Source organism: Megalobrama amblycephala, linkage group LG2 (assembly GCF_018812025.1).
Source record: "Megalobrama amblycephala isolate DHTTF-2021 linkage group LG2, ASM1881202v1, whole genome shotgun sequence".
Lineage (NCBI taxonomy): Eukaryota > Metazoa > Chordata > Actinopteri > Cypriniformes > Xenocyprididae > Megalobrama > Megalobrama amblycephala.
In genome coordinates this window covers 49,629,861-49,650,721 of record NC_063045.1, presented here as the reverse complement: position 1 = coordinate 49,650,721, position 20,861 = coordinate 49,629,861, and the positions used below count along the sequence as shown (strand labels likewise).

The window sequence follows — 20,861 nt, the reverse complement described above, 5'->3', positions numbered from 1 at the left end:
TTGTAAGGTTGTAAATGAAAATGCACAATATTATTATTACTATTAATTTCAATTTAATTTTTGATCAACTAAAATTGGCAATACAATTAACTTAAATTTGGCAATAAAATGCATATTTTATATTTAAATGCTTTATATATTAAACAACTGTATATTATTATTAAAATATTAATTACATTATTATGCTTTGATATTACGTTATTTTGTAGGCTGTAAATAATAATTACAATAACAACAATATGAATAATATTTATTATTATTGTTATCAATAAAAATAATCATCATGATTAACATTTTTTTACAGCCCTAAAGTGAACATACCTACAAAATAAAACGTAAACGAGAACACATTACTCCGTTATAGTGCGTTATAGAGTTGAATTTAAGATTTTGCTGTTTGTTTTTAAGTCTTTAAATGGTCTGGCACCTTCCTATTTGTCAGACCTTTTAAACGTGAACACGTCAGTTAGATGCTTGCGATCCTCAGACAGTATTACTCTGTCTTATCCAAGATCAAGACTGAAGTTGAGAGGGGACCGTGCGTTTGCAGTGGCCAGTCCGAAGTTATGGAACAGTCTTCCTTTATCTGTAAGATCTGCTTCATCCTTATATGATTTTAAATCAAAGTTACAGTCTCATCTAAGTCTTGAATTTCATTCATTCTGACTCTTGTTTTTTTTTAATTTAGTGATGTCTTTTTAATGCTACTGTCTTTTATTTTATTCCTTTCTCTATACAGCACAGTGGTCAACTTTTGTTGTGTTTATTTGTGCTTTATAAATAAATGAAATGAAAAAAAAGTTCTAAGCAGAACAGAAGTTCTGTGGTTCACTTATTTAGGCTATAGTGCGCACTGATAAACAGGTAACGCCTTCCTTCGTTATGAATGAACGTGTTAGACGTGCACCATTTTACAACACTGTGTAAATCAGATGCTTCATGCAGTGATTACAATGGTCTCTTTACTGGCTGTTTACTGCCTGATTCTTACTATCTTCAGCTTCACAATGTGTGGATGTGAGGGTAAGCAACTGTTATTTTTTCTTTAATGTGAGCACACTCTTGAAAACAAAAGTTAAGGGGCCAGTTGCATAGCCATGTTAAGACGGTGTCTTAAGAACCAGCATGACCAACTAGCAGTTAGTTAAGGGTAATCAGTCTTACTGTTCGGAATCAAATTAAACCAATCTACATTTTTATGTAACTGACTTAAAAGTCTTAATAAAGTCTTAATAGTCTTAACAGTCTTAATAAAGAAAAAATTGGATGACTAACTTGTAAGAATAGTCTTAGCAATTTATGTAACTGGCCCCGGTTAAAACATAAAAAAAAGTTTTACTGTCTGATTCTATTAGATAGATACTCTTAGTTCTCTTTCAAAAATATTTCACTTTTGAATCTTCATTTTTGCTTCATAACTGGATTATTAAAATATTAAGCTTCTGAAGAACCTAATGTGCAGGTTTCATTTGATCTTTCAAATATGATGGTTGCATACATTTTTGTGTATATTAATGTATTGTATTTTAAGCATATAGAATTAAATACATTATTTATGTTTAATTAAAAAAAAAAAAAATTGTCATGACCGTCTTTTTTTTGTTGCTAATTTGCTATCCTACTTCCAGTATGCGTACCAGTGTTTTTGTGTGCTGTAGAATGTATTTCTATTGAAGACTATTTTGATGTTTATTTTTTACTTTGAGCACATTGAACAAAATCAATAATGTAGAAAAAATGTTTGTTTGTTTTTTTTTACTGGGGAAAAAGTTTTTATAAATTCATTTCTCCTTTTAATTTAGAGTTGAGCTGAATTACCTTTTAATTTCACTTCACAGGTGTGTTTGTTTTCAGAGCAGATGAAGGAGCGACTGTCCATCTGCCCTGCCACTCTCCACCTGATGACAGTGTACAAGTTTCTGTAAAGTGGACAAAAAATAGTGCAACTAGCAAAAATATTTGTGAATGGACTGGATCTTCCTCCAGTAATTGCATTCCTCGTTTTACATTAAACAGAACGTCTTTTACACTAAGTATAGAAAATGTTCAGCCCAGTGACTCTGGTAATTACAGCTGTAAAACAACAAGGATAATTCCACCACCATCATTGGACAACATCTCAAATGTGACACTTCATGTTGCAGGTGATTGTGCCTTTCATAAATTATTTATTTATTTTAATTTACTTGAAATGTCTGCTTGTTGTAAACCATCACCTAGATATCCCCATACAATGGTAATATAGTAATGTAAACCAAGTCACGCTATGAATACTTGAGTTCATGTTGGTGTTCCTCATCTCCCTCCCCTGCAGCACATCCAGGTCTGTCCCTGCAGCTCCTGAACAGCAGTAATGACACCTGTGTTCATCTGCTCTGCTCTCTGGAGGGTCTGAACCCTGAGCTGGTGGACTTCACCTGGAGCCGAGAAGGTCAAAGGTCACTTCATCCATCCACATCTTATGACATGAAGAGTGAGCTGCATCTGTGTAAACCTGACTGGAGTTATGGAGACATAATCACCTGTCACGCCAGCTACTCAAGCACCCAAACACCCCTCAGCAGGAACATTACACTTGACTTCAGCAATGAGGGTGAGTGATTTTTAAAAAAAATATATAAGAAAGTCACAGTCCATATGGCTGCATTGATTAGACTCCATTTAGGAAGTGGGTAATGCTTATTTGTGTGGGGCAATCATTTCCATTTGTGTTTGGTGCGTCTAACGTCACATTGCTTTCAAACTCACACAAAAGTCTTTAAATGGTCTGGCACCTTCCTATTTGTCAGACCTTTTAAACGTGAACACGTCAGTTAGATGCTTGCGATCCTCAGACAGTATTACTCTGTCTTATCCAAGATCAAGACTGAAGTTGAGAGGGGACCGTGCGTTTGCAGTGGCCAGTCCGAAGTTATGGAACAGTCTTCCTTTATCTGCAAGATCTGCTTCATCCTTATATGATTTTAAATCAAAGTTACAGTCTCATCTAAGTCTTGCATTTCATTCATTCTGAATCTTGTTTTTTTTTTTAATTTAGTGATGTCTTTTTAATACTACTGTCTTTTATTTTATTCCTTTCTCTATACAGCACAGTGGTCAACTTTTGTTGTGTTTATTTGTGCTTTATAAATAAATGAAATTAAATGAAATGAAAAAAAAGTTCTAAGCAGAACAGAAGTTCTGTGGTTCACTTATTTAGGCTATAGTGCGCACTGATAAACAGGTAACGCCTTCCTTCGTTATGAATGAACGTGTTAGACGTGCACCATTTTACAACACTGTGTAAATCAGATGCTTCATGCAGTGATTACAATGGTCTCTTTACTGGCTGTTTACTGCCTGATTCTTACTATCTTCAGCTTCACAATGTGTGGATGTGAGGGTAAGCAACTGTTATTTTTTCTTTAATGTGAGCACACTCTTGAAAACAAAAGTTAAGGGGCCAGTTGCATAGCCATTATGTTAAGACGGTGTCTTAAGAACCAGCATGACCAACTAGCAGTTAGTTAAGGGTAATCAGTCTTACTGTTCGGAATCAAATTAAACCAATCTACATTTTTATGTAACTGACTTAAAAGTCTTAATAAAGTCTTAATAGTCTTAACAGTCTTAATAAAGAAAAAATTGGATGACTAACTTGTAAGAATAGTCTTAGCAATTTATGTAACTGGCCCCGGTTAAAACATAAAAAAAAAGTTCTACTGTCTGATTCTATTAGATAGATACTCTCTAAGAGTTCTCTTTCAAAAATATTTCACTTTTGAATCTTCACTTTTGCTTCATAACTGGATTATTAAAATATTAAGCTTCTGAAGAACCTAATGTGCAGGTTTCATTTGATCTTTCAAATATGTGTCACAGACAAGTCAGGTTCCACCTCACTCCCTTACCCACGCACTCAATCACCAGCGTACTGATCACCGCCACCTGTTACTCATCAGCACTGCAATCACCACCACTACAAAACCACCACACTCACACACACTCACTGTCCGGTCTCGTTTGCACTACTACACATGTATGCTTACCTTAAGGACTCCCATCTACATACTTACCTGCTCCAGCGATCTCCTCCATCTCCTTCGTCTCCTGTTCTCCTCGTGTGCCTACCTGCCTGTGTGTGTGAGTGTCTCCGTCATCTCCCTCCATTGCATCTCTCCGCCAGCATCTGCAAGACAAAATCAGGACAGTATTACATTCTCTCCTTCTCTCAAGAACTGCATACCTGCTTACCATCACCCTGTGCTCTGCTAATTGTGAAATAAACTTACCTGGATAGCTTTTACCTCTGCCTCCGTGTCTCTGTTGTAACAGAAGACCGGACCATAACAACTTCACAGCATGAGCACCAACGATCCGTTTCAGGAGCTTGTGGACGCGCTGCGCCGAGCACTCACTCCACAACCATCCTCACCGTCATCCACCAACGCTGCAGCTTGCGCACCCACCATCACCGCTTCTTCTCCAGCGTTCACCGCCAGTCCCATGGCCAAACCGGCGCCCTACTCTGGATCGGTGGAGGAATGCAGCGGATTCCTTCTCCAATGCGAACTGGTCCTGGAGATGCAGCCGCACCTCTACACAACCGACACGGCGAAAATAGCGTTCATCATTTCGCAACTGCAAGGTAAGGCCCTGCAATGGGCAGACTCCCTGTGGACACAAAAAGGCCCTGTTGTCAAATCATATTCGGCGTTCGTCTCTCACTTCCGTGAGGTCTTCGGGAAACCTCTGGCGGACTCTTCGACTGGTGAGAAACTCTATAATCTGAAGCAAAGAAATCTATCTGTTAACGATTATGCCTTGCAGTTCCGAACGCTAGCCGCCACCAGCGGATGGAATGAACAAGCCCTCATCACCACATTCCGTCAGGGGTTGGAACCCAATGTGCGGCTGCATCTCGCTGCATACGAGGACTCAATGGGACTTGAACGCTTCATCCAACTCGCCATCCGCGTGGGTTCTCGTATGCAGTCGTGTCTCTTAGAGCACCAGGGCCAGTCATCTACCACCAACCTCCTCCGTCGGTCCGAACCCATCAGCCCTCCAGAACCAGCCACCGAACCGATGCAAATTGATCATTCACGTCTCACCTCTAATGAAAGACAAAGAAGGCTGACCCTGAACTTGTGCTTATATTGTGGATCTCCGGGGCATGTCATCTCCACATGCCCATCCCGTCCTCCTCGGCCCGTGGTGAGTGCAATTTTCCCCTCCATTCAGAAAATGAAACCACTCACTACTATTGTAATCCTTACTGCTGCAAATACCTCTGTTCCAGTGGTGGCGCTCCTCGACTCAGGGTCAGCAGGAAATTTCATCTCAGGTGCCCTCTGTCGACAACTCAAGCTCAAGATCTCCCCGTCTCCGACTAGCTATCAAATCCAATCCATCACGGGCAAACCCCTGAGCCGTAAGAACATCCGTCATTGTGTGGGACCACTTCAACTCTGTGTCGGCATCCTGCATTCGGAGAAGATACATCTGCTGGTTCTGGAGGAGTCCACTGCTGACGTGGTTCTAGGGCGCCCGTGGCTTGAACAACACAATCCCACCATCTCCTGGCGCACGGGCGAAGTCCTGAAGTGGGGCGACCACTGCTTTCCAGATTGTTTCCCAGCGCTTCCTGTTTCGAAATCTCCACTCTCCAAGTCTCTCTCCATCAATGCCACGTCCATCGAGAGCCCTGTAGAGAAGCGCTCCGTGGATGTTCCCCCGGACTACGCCCCCTTCAGTGACGTTTTCTGCCCGCAACGCGCCTCCAAGCTTCCTCCACACCGGCCATGGGACTGTGCCATCGATCTGTTACCGGGTGAGCCAGTGCCCAGGGGACGCATCTACCCCCTGTCAATACCGGAGGAGAAGGCCATGGAGGAATACATCAAAGAGGCACTCGAACAAGGTTACATCCGCCCGTCTACTTCCCCTGCTGCTTCAAGCTTCTTTTTTGTGGCGAAGAAGGACGGAGGCTTGAGGCCCTGCATTGATTACCGTGCCCTCAACAAAATTACTGTCAAGTTCCGCTACCCACTTCCCCTCGTCCCAGCGGCCCTGGAACATCTCCGCGGTGCCACTGTGTTCACTAAGTTGGACCTCCGCAGCGCGTACAACCTCATCCGGATACGTGAGGGGGACGAGTGGAAGACCGCCTTTGTCACGCCCACCGGACACTACGAGTATCTCGTCATGCCGTATGGCCTGGTCAACGCCCCCTCCGTATTCCAGGATTTCATACACGAGGTGCTCCGGGAGTTTCTCCACAAGTTCGTGCTGGTATATATTGATGACATCCTCATCTACTCCCGGAGCTTGGCCGAACATCGCCACCACGTTGCGGAGGTCCTCCAACGCTTACGGCAATTCCATCTCTTCCTCAAAGCTGAAAAGTGCTCCTTCCACCAGCCCTCTGTCCAGTTCCTGGGGTATATAATTGATCACAGTGGCATCCGGATGGACGAGGAGAAGGTCTCCGCTATCCAGTCCTGGCCCACTCCATCAACAATCAAAGAACTCCAACGCTTCCTAGGTTTCTCCAATTTCTATCGCCGGTTTATCAAGAATTACAGTACCATCGTCAGTCCACTCACCAACTTACTCCGTCACCAGCCCAAGTCTCTGTCCTGGTCCCAACAAGCCACTAACGCCTTCGAGACCCTTAAAAGAGCCTTCACCACCGCTCCCCTCCTCGTCCACCCTAATCCAGATCTCCCATTCGTCGTGGAAGTGGACGCCTCCACCACCGGAGTGGGAGCGGTCCTCTCACAGCAGCAGGGGACACCAAGTAGACTCCATCCATGCGCCTTCTTCTCCCACAAGCTCAACCCGGCGGAGGTCAATTATGACATCGGTGACCGCGAACTCCTGGCCGTCAAGCTTGCCCTTGAGGAGTGGAGGCATTGGTTGGAGGGGGCTACTCATCCTTTTCAAGTTCTCACTGATCATAAGAACCTAGAATATCTGAAGGCTGCCAAAAGACTCAACCCTCGCCAAGCTCGCTGGGCCATGTTCTTTTCAAGGTTCAACTTCTCCATCTCTTATCGCCCTGGTTCAAAGAATACTAAAGCTGATGCCCTGTCTCGCCTCTATTCCCCTGAGGAAAAGCCTGAAGATCCTGAAACAATCCTGCCGGAGTCCATTTTTGTGAACCCTATCCAGTGGTCCGAAGAAACCATTCCCTCCTCCAATGCCTCCACACGCACTCCGCCGGGTTGCCCCCAAGGCTTGCAATACGTCACACGGGCACGTCGCACTCCACTCCTGCACAATACCCACTCTTCACTTGGCACTGGCCACCCGGGGGCCAATGAGACCCTCTCGTTGCTCAAACAACTGTAGTGAATTCCAGGGCCCAGTTTACGGCCGGGCCCCTCTTTCTCCGTAACAGTGGACAAAGGTTTGCTACATTTTGATTGGATCTTGGTGGCCTAACACAAACAAACTGTCCAACGCCATCAGATAAAGATGTAAGGACAACATCCAGACCTCTCTTAGAGGGAAAGAAGAAGACCTCTTGTACCAAGCCTGAGAAGGACAAGGCTTCTCATTGGTCCACAGGCAGTTACTGCCCTTCACCCATCTAGTCACTACTTCCTAAGGAGACTGCCATAAAAATTCCTCGGGACCTTAGCAGCAATGGGTGAAACAAAGAGAGATCACAAAGATCCATCCAAATCCATTCAAAACTATGTTTGAAAACCTTAGAACTGATGCAAACTACACATCCATTTCATACTTATTCACAGAAATAAGTATTCTCAGTGACAGCTATTTGTAGTGCAACATCTGATACAAATTCAGCTGTTAATGTACAATTGAATGACAGTTCAATCTTTTTCCATCATGTTTAGTCTCTATTTGTTTAGAATATTGCCAAAGGTATTCTGGTGGTGGTTTGGAAAATGAGAAATGCATTGGTAAACTTTAAAGACACTGTAAAGACTTCCAACTTTGTGCTTTATGCAAATGAGTTCCACAGGAGAAAGAAGGGTGGGCCACACTCTGTGTGTCCCCTCTGATGCCAGCAGCCAATCACAGCACTCGAATGGAGAAGCGCCAAAATGCAATCTCCTCCTCATCGGAAAGGGATAAAGGTACCCTTTCAACAGACACTCCTTGTTCTGAGTCTCCCATCGGGTGAGACATAACAGATATTGTTCTGAGTCCCGGCTTGCGAAGCTGAGACACAACAGATACACGGTTCTGGGTCTTAACTCTGTAAGGAGTGAGACATTAACAGATATACCGTTCTGAGCCTCTGGTCCATCCAGAAGAGACAACAACAGAGACGACCATGTTCTAAGCCTCCAGCTTTTGAGGAAAGAGACGTTAACCAACACTACGTTCAAAGTTTCCATCCAGCGAAACAGTGACGACATCCGCAACAAGGTTAAGCTCAGGAGAGCAAACCTTCACTTCAAGGTACCTTCGTCTGCGTGTTCCAGATTGTTAAGGACCTTCTGCACCTACACCAGGGCCTCATCTGCGTGTTCCAGATTTTAGGACCCTTTGGTGCTCCAGGAGATCAGCATCCCACAGAGCTTCGTGTTCAAGACTGTTGAAACAGATTCTGGCTCCTCTCCCCACTGCACTGTCACCCAGCACAAACAGTGGAAGACGTCACCATCATCGGACTCGACCAAGTGGAACGTAAATATCACTTAACCAAACCTCTTTCCAGAGACCTTGGCATTGTTGTATATTATCAGTATATAATTTCCTAACTTCCATTAGATGTAATATAGCTGATTTTAGTTAATAACAAATAATCGTTCGTTTATTTGTTTGGTGCATAATAAGGTTCTCCACCTTATTATTTTCAGAGAAACAGTTTATCTTTCCATAAGATAGCGTAACTCTTCCATAGCCACACCCAACTTAACCACTTGTATTCTATGTATCTTATGCACTTTATTCCTTTATCATTCATGGTATTCATTTAGTAGTTGTGTTAGTTATTCTTGTTTATCTTTTTGTTAATAAAATTTATTTTATTACACTTGTGTCTTCCTTGTGCTGATAATACAGAAAAGGTTCTACAAGTTAGCAATATCACCAATCTTTCAGATAAATCAGCTGACCACTTTACATTAATTCTAAATGAATAAAAGCCCCTGTTGGGAGTGTTCTCATACTGCCAAGGTAACAGACCTTGACTGGTGCCCTGAACTAGGGAAAAAGGGGAAAGTGGTCATCTGATGTACTCATAACCACACCTCAAGAGACGTATGATCCAAAAATCACAACGTCAGCGGTGACTTGAGTACCAATCCCTATTTTACTTTGTGTCCTTTGATGGACAAAGTAAAAATCACTACACAACGTTCTGGTGGCCCAACATGGCCAACGATGTCAGAAGGTACGTGCAGGGCTGCAGGGAGTGCGCCATCTCAAAGAGCCCACGCCATCTTCCCACCGGCAAGCTCCTTCCTCTGCCCGTTCCTGAGAGACCCTGGTCACACCTGGGAGTGGACTTCATTACCGATCTCCCTGAGTCTGACGGTCACACGTGCATCCTGGTGGTGGTAGACCGCTTCTCAAAGTCCTGCCGTCTGATACCCCTGGAGGGTCTACCTACCGCCATGGCCACTGCAGAATTGATGTTTAATCATGTGTTTCGTTATTATGGAATTCCTGAAGACATAGTCTCCAACAGAGGACCCCAATTCGTCTCCCACGTCTGGAAGGCCTTCTTCTCCCTCCTGGGTGTGACCGTCAGCCTGTCATCTGGATACCATCCTCAGTCGAACGGGCAGACGGAACGGAAGATCCAGGAGATAGGCCGCTTCCTGCGTACCTTCTGTCACGGCCACCAGAACTCCTGGAACCAGTACCTGGGTTGGGCCGAGTACGCACAGAACTCCCTCCGCCAAGCCACAACTGGACTAACACCCTTCCAGTGCGTACTCGGCTACCAACCCCCACTGTTCCCCTGGGATGGGGAACCTTCCAACGTTCCTGCAGTAGACTATTGGTTCCGGGAGAGCGAGAGGGTTTGGGACTCAGCTCACCACCAACTGCAGAGAGCCCTGCGCAGACGCAAGATGGCAGCCGACCTTCGGCGCTCCGACGCTCCTGTCTATCAACCGGGGCAGAAGGTCTGGCTGTCCACCAGGGACATCAGGATGCGTCTGCCCTGCAAGAAGCTGAGTCCCCGCTTCATTGGCCCGTTCACCATCATCCGGCAGATCAACCCCGTCACCTACCGACTCCAACTCCCTCCACAGTACAGTAGAATCCACCCTACATTCCATGTATCACTGCTAAAGCCTCACCACCCTTCTGTTGTTCCCTCCACAGAACCTGACGTGACAGCCGCCGAGCCCCCCCTTCCACTCATCCTGGAGGACGGCACAGCTTACGTGGTTCACGAGATCCTGGACTCCCGGCGCCGTGGTGGTCAACTCGAATACCTCGTCGACTGGGAAGGCTATGGCCCCGAAGAACGCTCATGGGTTCCCAAGAATGATATCCTTGATCCTATCCTGTTACAGACCTTCCACGCCAACCACCCAGACAGACCTGCCCTACGCCCTAGAGGAAGACCACCACGACGTCGGGGTCCGCGGCCCTCAGGAGCGGGCCGTGGGAGGGGGGTACTGTCACAGACACGTCAGGTTCCACCTCACTCCCTTACCCATGCACTCAATCACCAGCGTACTGATCACCGCCACCTGTTACTCATCAGCACTGCAATCACCACCACTACAAAACCACCACACTCACACACACTCACTGTCCGGTCTCGTTTGCACTACTACACATGTATGCTTACCTTAAGGACTCCCAACTACATACTTACCTGCTCCAGCGATCTCCTCCATCTCCTTTGTCTCCTGTTCTCCTCGTGTGCCTACCTGCCTGTGTGTGTGAGTGTCTCCGTCATCTCCCTCCATTGCATCTCTCCGCCAGCATCTGCAAGACAAAATCAGGACAGTATTACATTCTCTCCTTCTCTCAAGAACTACATACCTGCTTACCATCACCCTGTGCTCTGCTAATTGTGAAATAAACTTACCTGGATAGCTTTTACCTCTGCCTCCGTGTCTCTGTTGTAACAATATGATGGTTGCATACATTTTTGTGTATATTAATGTATTGTATTTTAACACTCTGAGGTCTGAAGGTATCGCCGGCGATACCACCGTGGTTTTTTCTTATCAGTGTGAAAGAGACTCAAAATACTCCGTCAATGTTGCACATACAATTAAGAGTTATACACCATTTTAATCTGTGGAATATCTTCTTTCATTTGTGTACACTCAGAGTAAAAACAAAATGTTGTGCTCTTTGTAAAATAAAGAAAACTAACATGATGCGTGATCTCTCCTCTCCCTCTGAACGAAGTCCAATCTGATAGTTCTTAGAAAATGAACTGTAACTTAGTGAATACTAATGACAAAAAAAATTGCACTTATGTCTAAAAAAACGTTAAGATGTCAGGTTTTAAAACATTTAAGTCAAATCGAAAACAAACCTTCTGTGTTTATGTAATCTGTATGAAAAGAGAGCCATGTCAGAAGTCCGTGATTCAGCTCATTATCCGCTAATGCGGCCACGCCCACGGAGCGAGCGCTATTCAGACGCAAATTCAGAGGCAATACATGCATTCATCATCTCAGTCGTGTATTTATTGTCTTCAAAAGTGTTTTGAATAGCCATATTTAGCGATCTCTTGCCTCTGTTAGTTCCTTGATTGTCACATGATATTCCTCTTCTTTTACTGAGGCATTTGTGGACAAAAGGGGCAGAGCGCCCTCCGGCTGCAAGTATGAATGATGAAAACACAGTATCCAGCACTCATAGTAATGACAATAAATATAGAATAATAAATATTATCTCTGTATAGAAAATTGATATAAACATATGAGAATCCATCAATATTTCTCCAAATGTGTATGCTTTTAAGCATATTAAGAAATTATGGTCAATATAAGATTTTAAGAGTCAAAATGTGAAGCTTGAGTCTTAGATCTTTTTAATGATGTATAGTTTGTCAACTGCACATCAACATTTAGGCTCTATAATATAACAAATATAGTAGCCTATATGAAATGCCCTAGAGGTAGGAATGTTCAGACGCTTTGCATCACAGAAATACATTATATTTGAAAGTATATTAAAATAGAAAACCATTATTTGGTTAGAGACTTGAGACTTCTTTTAAAAACATTATAATGGCATTATAATGTGTTCAATCTTTTGACTGGTAGTGTAATTTAACATTGGCCTATACAAAATTTTCTTCATATCATGTGCAATAATACGTGCATGCATGAGATCACAAAAATCATGTTTTTTTTTGTCCTGAGTGGACTTTAATCCTGTTATTAGCATGATCACAGAGGGTTTTTTCACAGCCTACCTGACTGAAAGGCCTCATTAATATGCAAGTCATTTCAGGTCATTATTATTCAATTCTTTTGTCTTCTCAGGTGAGAATCACCCATTATACATGAGGATTCCCGCCTCCTCGCATACTGTGTTTCTTGACCAAAAGTGTCTTAGAAAATTTAAATCTCTCTATTGTTTTTTATGAAGGAGTAGGAAGGATAATTTTTACTTCATTCTGAAGCAAAAACTCTAGTCTACAACCTCCAATACCTAGAAGTCTTATGAACACAGATTCAATATACTTTTTTTGGCCTTATTTCAGTGACTTAAGTTTTTTGTTTTTTCAATAACCACGCATAAACGTTATTCCTTCAAAAACACAAACATGTACATACATGTTCCTCACATATTATTGTAGCCTAGTTTGTGCTGAATACAGTGTAATGACACTTTTTCCATTAATATGTTTATGAACAACTGAAAAAAGCACAAATGTCAGGGCATGTCAAAACTTCTCCAGGGCCCCAAAAATCCTCAGACCCCTGAGGGTTAAGCATATAGAATTAAATACATTATTTATGTTTAATTTAAAAAAAAAAAAAAAACAATTGTCATGACCGTCTTTTTTTTTGTTGCTAATTTGCTATCCTACTTCCAGTATGCGTACCAGTGTTTTTGTGTGCTGTAGAATGTATTTCTATTGAAGACTATTTTGATGTTTATTTTTTACTTTGAGCACATTGAACAAAATCAATAATGTAGAAAAAATTTTTGTTTGTTTTTTTTTACTGGGGAAAAAGTTTTTATAAATTCATTTCTCCTTTTAATTTAGAGTTGAGCTGAATTACCTTTTAATTTCACTTCACAGGTGTGTTTGTTTTCAGAGCAGTTGAAAGAGCGACTGTCCATCTGCCCTGCCACTCTCCACCTGATGACAGTGTACAAGTTTCTGTAAAGTGGACAAAAAATAGTGCAACTAGCAAAAATATTTGTGAATGGACTGGATCTTCCTCCAGTAATTGCATTCCTCGTTTTACATTAAACAGAACATCTTTTACACTAAGTATAGAAAATGTTCAGCCCAGTGACTCTGGTAATTACAGCTGTAAAACAACAAGGATAATTCCACCACCATCATTGGACAACATCTCAAATGTGACACTTCATGTTGCAGGTGATTGTGCCTTTCATAAATTATTTATTTATTTTAATTTACTTGAAATGTCTGCTTGTTGTAGACCATCACCTAGATATCCCCATACAATGGTAATATAGTAATGTAAACCAAGTCACGTTATGAATACTTGAGTTCATGTTGGTGTTCCTCATCTCCCTCCCCTACAGCACATCCAGGTCTGTCCCTGCAGCTCCTGAACAGCAGTGATGACACCTGTGTTCATCTGCTCTGCTCTCTGGAGGGTCTGAACCCTGAGCTGGTGAACTTCACCTGGAGCCGAGAAGGTCAAAGGTCACTTCATCCATCCACATCTTATGACATGAAGAGTGAGCTGCATCTGTGTAAACCTGACTGGAGTTATGGAGACATAATCACATGTCACGCCAGATACTCAAGCACCCAAACACCCCTCAGCAGGAACATTACACTTGACTTCAGCAATGAGGGTGAGTGATTTTAAAAAAATATATAAGAAAGTCACAGTCCATATGGCTGCATTGATTAGACTCCATTTAGGAAGTGGGTAATGCTTATTTGTGTGGGGCAATCATTTCCATTTGTGTTTGGTGCGTCTAACGTCACATTGCTTTTAAACTCACAAAAGTAAATTAATTTAAAGGGATAGTTCACCCCAAGATGAGAATTCTGTCATCATTTACTCACCAAGTTGTTCCAAACCTATTTGAATTTCATTGCTTTGCTGAACACAAAGAAAGATATTTGGAAGAATGTTTGTAACCAAGCAGATCTCGTCCCCCATTGACTACCATAGTAGGAAAAATTATTACTATAGTAGTCAATGGGGGGAAGATCTCTTTGGTTACCGACATTCTTCCAAATATCTTTCTTTGTGTTCAGCAGAGCAATGAAATTCAAACAGGTTTGGAACAACCTGAGGGTGAGTAAATGATGACAGAATTCTCATTTTTGGGTGAACTATCCCTTTAAATTAATTTACTTTTGTGAGTTTAAAAGCAATGTAACGTTAGACGCACCAAACACAAACGGAAATGGGGGTGAGTAAATGATGACAGAATTTTCATTTTTGGGCGAACCCTTTAAATTATTTAGAGTAATAAAATCTGAACGTTTAAGAAATAAACAAATATAAATCAACCAATTCATCAGGCTAACCTGAGATTTGTCTTTTTCAGAGTCTAGCCAGGACTTTTCAGTAGTTTTTGTGGCTTTTTTCAGCATCTTCATCATTGCCATCGCCTTCATCTGGATATTGTTCTGGGTGTTAAAATGTAAGGCCTCCACTAATATTTGCTCTGAAGTATGACACTCTAAAAAAATAACTATATATAAATTGTATATAAAATTTGTAAAATAATTGTATATAAATGCTTTTCCATCCAGCAAACAGAAAGTGGGTGATTTGGGTTAGAATCTCTAGACGTGCATTCATTTAAATTGAAGATGAGCTGATCTTACTAAAATGAAACATTTTTTTACTGATAGGCAGAGAGTGAGAGTTTGACATTCTGCCATGGACCCTCAACATGAGAGCATCACAAGAAGTTATGGAGTCATTCTGTTACTGTAATATTTTTATAAAAATATATACTTTTGTTATAATCCTTTAGATTATTCACTGTTGAAGGCATGTATTGAATACATAACTCACATGTAGTATAATGTATCATTAATTTAAAATAGTGTCTCATTTTGAGTTTATACGTTCATGTTTAGAGTTGGTTTTTCTGTGTTATTCATGTCTGAGTTTCTTTGTTAATCTTCTAGGTTATTAATTATTTCTGTCACTGTCCCCTGCTTGTTTGTCGCCATTGTTTCTGATTGATTTGAGTATTCTGTTCAGGTGTGTCTTGTTCATTTGCTCCCTTGTTTTCCATGTATAAGCCCAAAGTTTCAGTTTGCTCTGGGTCAGTATTTGTCTTGTTTAAGCTGCGTAGTTTTTTTATTTTCTCCTGCGTTTCCCTAATCTTCTGTTTTTGGCTTGAAATAACATTTCTGTGGATCCGAATCCTACTTCTAGCAAGTGTTTCTACGATACAGCATGACAATGGGTCTACTTCTCTGTTTTTATGTAATTAATATCCCTAAACAAATACATATGCAAATAATTCAAGTCAACCAAATGTATAAAAACAATTTTTTTTAATAAAATAAAAGCTAAAGGTGTCATATGACTCTATATAGGTACATTCACGGCATGTCGCAAGCATGTCACTCAAGATTTAGTCTTCGCAGAGCTCGTAATTACAACTTGTAAACTGGGAATTTTCTAAGAGCTCCTACTTGCACCACGTGATCGCTGTACAACCTGACTGCTATCATCTGTTCTTTACCAAGCAAATGCACAGCAATAAATGTTGGAAAGATATCATTCAAGGTAAAAAAAAAAAAATTACATTACATTCACAGAAATAGATTGAGTCTACAAACACAGTCCTTTTAGAATTGTGTATCATAATAATGGTAATGATAACCTACACTTAAATAAGCACAATTTATATCTCTAAGTGTTTGGTCAAAGAAAGGTTTTTCATTTTATCTTTTATGGTGATCTAGATTGGGGGTGGGCGCATGGACAGGAAGTTCACCACTCAGATTGTGTACGAGTGCAGAAGTGTCACGCTAAGCACAGCTTAAAAATGTGTTCTATTCATATGTTTTTAAAATGGGTTACAAACTGTTTTTTATTTTTGACTTTAATTTTTCTCCGACATACAGGTAAGAGACTTTATGTAAATCAAAGAAGTTTCATTTAATGTCTCAGTTGTGACTGTGTAAAAAGTGTTAACTGACTAATAACAGAATGTGATTTATTTACTGTACATTTGAAGACATTACGTCTCAATTTGTGTCAATCCACAGATGTGGAGTCTATAAGAGCATTTGAAGGAGCGACTGTCCATCTGCCCTGCCACTCTCCACCTGATGACAGTGAACTATTTTCTGTAGAGTGGACAAAGTATTGTGCAACTAGCAAAACTATTTGTAAATGGAATATTAATAAAATTACTGAATCTTCTGCTGGAGGATGCATTCCTCATTTTACATTCAACAGAAAGTCGCTAAGTATAGAAAATGTTCAGTCCAGTGACTCTGGTAATTACAGCTGTAAAACAACAAGATTAATTCCACCACCAACATTGGACAACATCTCAAATGTAACACTCCAAGTTACAGGTGATTAAATGATTTATTTATTTGAACTGTCCACTTGTTGTTGACCATCTTACCTAGTAGATGTCCGTAATAAACATAATTTCCATCTCCGCTACAGCACATCCAGGTCTGTCCCTGCAGCTCCTGAACAGCAGTGATGACACCTGTGTTCATCTGCTCTGCTCTCTGGAGAGTCTGAACCCTGAGCTGGTGAACTTCACCTGGAGCCGAGAGGGTCAAAGGTCACTTCATCTATCCACATCTTATGGAATGAAGAGTGAGCTGCGTCTGTGTAAACCTGACTGGAGTGATGGAGACACGATCACCTGCCACGCCAGCTACTCAAGCGCCCAAACACCCCTCAGCAGGACCATTACACTTGACTTCAGCAATGAGGGTGAGTGATTTTAAAATAAGAAATAATAAAATTACTGTCCACACAGCTGCACTGATTAGAAAATGAAATGCATAAAGAGCACTGTGGGTGTGGGTGGCATTTATAATGTCCCTTGTTTTTTAAACTCTCAAAAGTAAATACATTTTTAAATTGAATGAAATGAAACATTTGAAATGCAGAAAACCATAAAAATAAAAAATATAACTAAAATATCAACCAATCTGTCAGGCCAACCTGAGATCCATCTTCCAGAATCCGGCCAGAAATCTCCAGAGTTTTGTGTCGTTCTTTTCGGCACCTTCATCATCTGCATCATCTTCATCTGGATGTTCTTCTGCATTTCCAAATGTAAGACATACTGTGCATTTTGCACATTCAATATATGCAAAATATGACATTTTAAAAATAATAACTAAATATTCATTTCCACTAAAAAAGTGTGTGATATGTTATTAATTAAAAAAAGACAAATGAGAGTCGACAAAAAGAGCCGACAAATGACTTTATTGAACATATGTATGGGAAATTCATTTTTATTGGTGAAAGATTTCATGAAACATTACAAGTTCTTTTAGCTTTGACTGTTTAAGAACTGTGGCTAATTTATGTATGTAAAACATTCATGTCTCATCCCGCAGATAAGAGTGTGACCTGCTGCAGTGGACCATCAACATGAGAAACTTATTAAATCCTTATGTTACTGTAATTCATTATGTTGTATATATATACTGTACACACATTTGTTGAGATCCTTCAAGTTTTTCCACTATCCTTAATTTAATGCATACATTGCATACAAATTATGTATCATAAACTGCAAAGGTCTACTTCTCTGATTATATAATCAAAGTATCAATGAGCAAACATGTAATATATAAATGATTCTCCTGTCACCCAATTGTATAAAACCAAACTTTTTAAATAAAATAATAGCTGGCTTGCCCTTAAGAAGTGTGAAGCTGATTCATGAAGATACCGTAAAGAAAGTAAGTGTGAAGATTTAGGGCAGATTGTGAAATTTTGTGGTATTTCCTTGCCATGATATGTCACCTTAACACAGAAAGCAGAACACCAGAGAAAAAAAAAAAAAGTTATCTTTTGTATTTAAACTAGTATATTCTCAATTGCTCTTTGCAAAAAATGATGGAAAGATATCAAACAGTATTGAACAGCTTAAACAGAGTAAACATAACTGTGATAATAAACTATAGTTACTGTAAATAAGCACATTTTGTGTCACAGCAAATCTCTTAAGTGTTTGACCAATGTCAGATTGTGTGTGTGTGTGCGTGCTTCATCTTTAATGGTGATCTAGATTATGGGTGGGCTCATGGACAGGAAGTTCATCACTCAGAAATAGTGTGTAAGAGCGCAGAAGTGTCACACACCCTGAGAGCATCAACATGTTTTTAAAACAGGTTACAATTTGTCTTTTATTTTTTACTTTATTTTATCTCCCGCATACAGGTAAGAGACTTCAGTTCTGTTTACTTTGCCCTTTTATTTAAATCAAAGTTTTATATAATGTCTCATTTGTGACTTATAATGTGTAACTGACTTATAGCAGAGATGATGGACCTATTGAAATGTAGATTTTTTTTTTTTTTTTTTTTTTTTACTGTATATTTGAAGGGAACGTGCTGTTGTTGGTTACACTGAAATTTGTGTCAATCCACAGATGCGGAGTCTATCAGAGCAGATGAAGGAGCAACTGTCCATCTGCCCTGCCACTCTCCACCTGATGACAGTGTACAAGTTTCTGTAGTGTGGACAAAACATAGTGCAACTAACAAAACTATCTGTGAATGGTTTTCTAATCAAATTTTGGGATCTTCCTCCGGTGATTGCATTCCTCATTTTACATTCAACAGAACGTCTTTTACACTAAGTATAGAAAATGTTCAGCTCAGTGACTCTGGTAATTACAGCTGTAAAACATCAAGAGTAATTCCACCACCAACATTTCACACCATCTCAAATGTGATACTCCAAGTTGCAGGTAATTTTGCCTTTCATAAATGACTGGTTACACTTTGTTTTACAGTACTGTAATTACATTATAATTACTCAAATAAGTACTGATACTATTAATTAACTACATGTACATATAGAGTTATATACAATTAGGGTTAGGGTTTGGTTTAGGGTTAGTTACTTGTAATTATGCATAATTTACTGTTATTACTATAGTAAGTACATGTAGTAACGTATAACTATGGCACTGTAAAATAAAGTGTTACCTAATTATTTATTTGAACCATCTTACTGTAGAGAATCACCTTGATCTACATGTCACTAATACACAATGGTAATGTATCAATGTTAACTAAGACATGCTTGTCATGTTCCTCAGATCCCTCCACTGTATTACATCCAGGTCTGTCCCTGCAGCTCCTGAACAGCAGTAATGACACCTGTGTTCATCTGCTCTGCTCTCTGGAGAGTCTGAACCCTGAGCTGGTGAACTTCACCTGGAGCCGAGAGGGTCAAAGGTCACTTCATACATCCACATCTTATGACATGAAGAGTGAACTGCGTCTGTGTAAACCTGACTGGAGTGATGGAGACACGATCACCTGCCACGCCAGCTGCTCAAGCGCTCAAACACCCCTCAGCAGGACCATTACACTTGATTTCAGCAATGAGGGTGAGTGATTTTAAAATAGGAAATAAGAAAATTAAATTGAATGAAATTAAATATTTGAAATGCAAAATAATTTGTAAATAAATTAACCATAAAAATCAAAATAAAATCTTCTATCTTCCAGAATCTAGCCAGAAATCTCCAGAGTTTTGTGTGGTCCTTTTCAGCACCTTCATCATCTGCATCATTTTCATCTGGATGTTCTTCTGCTTTTTCAAATGTAAGACATACTCTGCACTTTGCACATTCAGTATATGCCAAATTTGACACATTAAAAATAACTACTAAATATTAATTTCCATTCAAAAAAAAAAAAAGTGTGTGATATGTTATTAAATAAAAAAGACAGAGCCGATTCATTTTTATTGGTGAACCATTTCATGAAACATTACAAGATCATTTAGCTTTGACTGTTTAAGAACTGTATTCATGTCTCATCCCACAGATAAGAGTGTGACCTGCTGCAGTGGACCATCAGCATGAGAAATTTATTGTATAATTCTGTTTCTGTAGTTTTATATATATATATATATATATATATATATATATATATATATATATATATATATATATATATATATATATATACACAGTATCTCACAGAAGTTACATGACATTTTGCTGTAATGTAAAGTAGTGAGTGTACAGCTTGTATAACAGTGTAAATTTGCTGTCTCCTCAAAATAACTCAACACACAGCCATTAATGTCTAAACTGCTGGGTACACCCCTAAGTGAAAAAGTCCAAATTGGGCCCAAAGTGTCAATATTTTGTGTGGCCACCATTATTTTCCAGCACTGCCTTAACCCTCTTGGGCATGGAGTTCACCAGAGCTTCACAGGTTGCCACTGGAGTCCTCTTCCACTCCTCCATGACGACATCACAGAGCTGGTGGATGTTAGAGACCTTGCCCTCCTCCACCCTCCATTTGAGGATGCCCCACAGATGCTCAATAGGGTTTAGGTCTGGAGACATGCTTGGTCAGTCCATCACCTTTACCCTCAGCTTCTTTAGCAAGGCAGTGGTCATCTTGGAGGTGTGTTTGGGGTCGTTATCATGTTGGAATACTGCCCTGCGGCCCAGTCTCCGAAGGGAGGGGATCATGCTCTGCTCATTCAATGAACTGTAGCTCCCCAGTGCTGGCAACACTCATGCAGCCCCAGACCATGACACTCCCA

At 40.5% G+C, this 20,861-nt stretch overlaps 2 protein-coding genes across 4 annotated transcripts; both read left to right on the top strand.

Annotated features, from left to right (window-relative positions):
• Positions 1–953: 953 nt before the first annotated feature.
• Positions 954–18,264, top strand: LOC125262694 (hemicentin-2-like). The gene is made up of 10 exons (XM_048181511.1): positions 954–1,023; positions 1,839–2,144; positions 2,315–2,593; positions 13,199–13,504; positions 13,675–13,953; positions 14,662–14,757; positions 14,972–16,663; positions 16,761–17,039; positions 17,268–17,387; positions 17,678–18,264. The coding sequence occupies exons 1-7, from the start codon at positions 954–956 to the stop codon at positions 14,980–14,982; spliced, it is 1,347 nt and encodes a 448-aa protein (XP_048037468.1). The 3' UTR covers positions 14,983–16,663; positions 16,761–17,039; positions 17,268–17,387; positions 17,678–18,264.
• A 105-nt stretch (positions 18,265–18,369) lies between these two features.
• LOC125261535 lies at positions 18,370–20,284 on the top strand. Of its 3 annotated transcripts, none has more exons than XM_048180102.1 (5): positions 18,370–18,506; positions 18,718–18,879; positions 19,393–19,686; positions 19,808–19,903; positions 20,129–20,284. In XM_048180102.1, exons 1-5 carry the CDS (start codon positions 18,443–18,445, stop codon positions 20,164–20,166), a joined length of 654 nt encoding a protein of 217 aa, XP_048036059.1. In that variant the 5' UTR covers positions 18,370–18,442; the 3' UTR covers positions 20,167–20,284. The 3 variants fall into 3 exon arrangements, with proteins under 3 accessions (XP_048036059.1, XP_048036053.1, XP_048036050.1); XM_048180096.1 differs by having other exon boundaries at positions 18,718–19,038; positions 19,417–19,686; XM_048180093.1 differs by having other exon boundaries at positions 18,718–19,038; positions 20,129–20,283.
• Positions 20,285–20,861: the final 577 nt, after the last annotated feature.

Bases quoted from the DNA above. Each gene is read 5' to 3' on its own strand.
- LOC125261535 (XM_048180093.1), top strand. From the start codon at position 18,443: ATGTTTTTAAAACAGGTTACAATTTGTCTTTTATTTTTTACTTTATTT. The intron at 19,039-19,392 runs GTAATTTTGCCT...CATGTTCCTCAG, and splicing joins TGTGATACTCCAAGTTGCAG to ATCCCTCCACTGTATTACAT. The intron at 19,904-20,128 runs GTAAGACATACT...CTCATCCCACAG, and splicing joins GTTCTTCTGCTTTTTCAAAT to ATAAGAGTGTGACCTGCTGC.
- LOC125262694 (XM_048181511.1), top strand. From the start codon at position 954: ATGGTCTCTTTACTGGCTGTTTACTGCCTGATTCTTACTATCTTCAGC. The intron at 2,145-2,314 runs GTGATTGTGCCT...CCTCCCCTGCAG, and splicing joins TGTGACACTTCATGTTGCAG to CACATCCAGGTCTGTCCCTG. The intron at 13,954-14,661 runs GTGAGTGATTTT...TGTCTTTTTCAG, and splicing joins ACTTGACTTCAGCAATGAGG to AGTCTAGCCAGGACTTTTCA.